We start from the raw sequence: 3,319 nt of genomic DNA, 5'->3' as shown, positions 1-3,319 counted from the left end.
AAGAGCCATCACCCATACCACCCCATTGCATCTTCTTTCTCTCTATCTCCGCCACAAAATCTCCATCTTCACCTCCCAAAATCCAAACCTATACTATCCATACTAATCTATCTTCTCCATCACCACCACAATTTCTTATCCTCTACCTCCATTAACACCACTACTGCATTATTTCTGTACTCTCTTTTCTATCATCATTTTCTCCATCTACTCCACCTATTCACACAATACATAATACAAACTTCGCTATCTTTTATCATCAAATCTTCAAGAGCAAGAAGGAGAGGGAATCACCACCAAGATGTGAGCTTGGGGACCATCCAACACACCACTAAGCCAACTCTATCCCTTTTACTCTAGATTATATTTTGGTGTTTAATTTTATTATGAAGTTAGTATATGTAATTATGAGTGAGTAGTACTTTGTTGGGGCTAGGGTTGAAAGCCCTAGCCAATCTTGTATGAATTGATGTTATAATATTATGTGATGCAATTTTCTTTAATATGTCTGCATTGAATGCAGATGCTTAGACTTTACCACTTTGAGTATGTGTGTTTGCTATGTCATGATATAATGTTTAGAGCTTGGTAAAAATGAATGTTAAAGCATGAAAGCACACTAGGATGTGCAGTAAGAACAATCTCGACCTCCTGCAGCAAGAAGAATTTAAGGTTGAGAACAAGACATCTAAATGACTCAACAACAGTAGAAATACACACACACATCTTATGTTCAACAGTGTGCTGATAAAACGAGGCAACATCAATGAAGCAACAACTTGAGCTCATTAAAACAAGATCATTTAATTGGTTCAGTTTTATCTTTTACAGAAACCTAAACATGTGACATATTTTCCCCACTATTTTTTGTCTAGGCATACAAATCAAGACAAAGGATAGAGGAAAAGAACCAACCTGCTTGCAAATGGTATCGTAAAGCTGGTCTGGGGAAACACCACGCTGCAGAAGCTGATTAAAAATATCACCACAAGATTTTGATAGGGATGCCACATTCTTTTGTCTATGAACCCTGCACAAATCAACATTTTATCTATATTCACCAAAATGCTTATAAAATTCACAGCTGAAACAATTTCAACCAATTTTTGTTTTTTCATGTAATCTTTTCGGCAGCTAAGAATGTCACAATTTTAGCTGTAGAACCAAAGTTAGAAGTCAATCCTTGATAGACACTACTATTTCCTCAAGCTTTGGTGCTTCCTATTTCATTTCCAAACAAGTATAAATACACACAGGCACATATATGAAATTTAACCCTTTTTTTTTTTCATAAAACAAAAAATTTAGTATAAAAAATTAAAATAAAACAGAGAGATCAAGTCATTGAGTGACCTGTGATGAGCATTAGCAATGCCCATCAAATTGAGGTAATGGCTGAAAGCACGAGCGAGAGTGAGTGCCTCCTCTAAGCTCATCTTCGAAATTTCCAACGCTAGCTTTTCTCCAGTAGCTCCACCGTATCCTCCATCCTCGCTAGCCTCATACTACAAGCACTCTGAACACATAAACACCCCGTTTCAATTTTCCTCATCGGCAACCAAATAAGGTATCGGAAAATAAGACAAAATCAGAAGCAAACAAAAAGGTGCAAAAGCGTGAAAGAAGAAGAAGAAGAAGGGGGAACCTATTCTCTTATGCAGAACACTCATTATTGTAAAGCTAAGATGACAACACCCACAAGCTATGCCCTTTTAGGCATAATTGAATTCGAAAAGCGAAATATAGATGACTGTAAATCATTGCAATACTTAAAAGAAAAAAGAAAAAAACAATTGGGTAAAGCTGAGAAAAGAAACCTGCATCCATTTGGCGGTGTGACTTCTAACGAGGCAGACGATGAGTTGATTAGGAATTTCACCATACTCGACGCCATTCCTGATTCCACCCTCACCAAAATGTTTTGCCTTACAGTTTCATCTTCCCTGTCTTATGCGTGTTGGACCTGGTCAATGTCACGGCTAAACTGATGGCATCTGTTGGTCTAAAATAGTTTTGGTTCATTCCAGATTTCCAGATAAGTCCTTGATTGAGCTTAATTACTAGTGTTTGAGCTTCACTTGGCGTGACGAGCTTGAGCTTAAGCTTGCTTGGATTTGATAAACACATATTAGTTAAAACGATCATTGCTCCAATTTTTTACCGAGTAGAACCATGTTGTTTATAGAGAATTTATTGTTGATGATAAAAGAGAGTGAAGCTTGAATTATGCATTGTGTAAATAGGTGGAGTAGATAGAGAAAGTGATGATAGAAAAGACAGTGGAGAATTGATGTAGTGGTGGTGGTGTTAATGGAGATAGAGGATAAGAAATGGTGGTGGTGATGGAGGTAGTATGGATTATGACTATTATGGATTTGGGTTTTAGGAGGTGGAGATGGAGGTTTTGTGGTGGAGATAGAAAGAAAGAAGATGTAATGGGTGTTATGGGTAATGGAGTGTTGGGAAACTTGTAGGAAGATGAGATGCTTAAATAGATGCACAGAGATGTGTGAAATAGTGATTAGAAATCAAAGAAAACAGCCATAGCCTTGTAAGAAGCATGGAGGTAGAGCATGAGAGTGGTAATAGATCCTAAAAATAAGGGAAAAGAGTGTGGGAGTGATGGTGAATGTTAAAGTAGGAAATGATGAGCTATTAAGGAGAGTAGAGTAGAAAAATATAGCTAAGGGAGAAGAGAGGAGCAGCTAGCTCTTTATTTTGCATGAGATTGGGAAGCAAGAAAATGAAGAGTGTTGGAGTGGTTTTGGGTCACCAAAGTCAAGGTGATTGACAAGCATGGGAGAGAAAGTGTGCAAGGGATGCCTATTATCTAAAATATAATATGATCAACAAGTAAAACCTATTATCTAAAATACTCTATGACATCATGTCTTCTATAATGATCAACAACCTTCAAGAAAAACTCCAAGTAAGTTTCCAGAAAAATCTCTCAAAAAGCTTCATGAAAAGCTGACAGTTTCTGCTTTCCCAAGAAGCCTATTTTAAGCATTAATTCCTGCTGCCTTGATGATGTTTCTAACCAGATCTTGGGCTCATGTTGTACAACAACATCATGTATTCAAGGAATGCTAGCCCTTTATGAAAGAGTCCACTTGGAAGGTTGCAAGAAAATCTCTCTAATACTGTTCCTGAAAAGCTGATTTTGAAACTACAGTTTCCCGCTTTGCAGCAACTATTTTTGCATAATGATTTCTGTGGACTTCCCTTGTAATTTTTGGCCAAAGGAGTGATCAAACTTAGTCATTTAAATCAATACTTCATGGTCCATCTCTTTATTTCTCCATTTAAACTCTTATTT

At 37.0% G+C, this 3,319-nt stretch overlaps 1 protein-coding gene across 1 annotated transcript; it reads right to left on the bottom strand.

Moving 5' to 3' along the window:
• Positions 1-564: 564 nt before the first annotated feature.
• LOC121049184 (phosphoenolpyruvate carboxylase 4-like) lies at positions 565-1,889 on the bottom strand. Its single transcript, XM_040505815.1, has 4 exons — positions 1,818-1,889; positions 1,354-1,516; positions 916-1,030; positions 565-651 (listed from the first exon to the last, which is right to left on the bottom strand). The coding sequence occupies exons 2-4, from the start codon at positions 1,434-1,436 to the stop codon at positions 565-567; spliced, it is 285 nt and encodes a 94-aa protein (XP_040361749.1). The 5' UTR covers positions 1,437-1,516; positions 1,818-1,889.
• Positions 1,890-3,319: the final 1,430 nt, after the last annotated feature.

The sequence above is a fragment of the Rosa chinensis genome, chromosome 5 (assembly GCF_002994745.2).
Source record: "Rosa chinensis cultivar Old Blush chromosome 5, RchiOBHm-V2, whole genome shotgun sequence".
NCBI classification, from domain to species: Eukaryota; Viridiplantae; Streptophyta; class Magnoliopsida; order Rosales; family Rosaceae; genus Rosa; species Rosa chinensis.
This window is presented reverse-complemented; position numbering and strand designations above follow the sequence as displayed.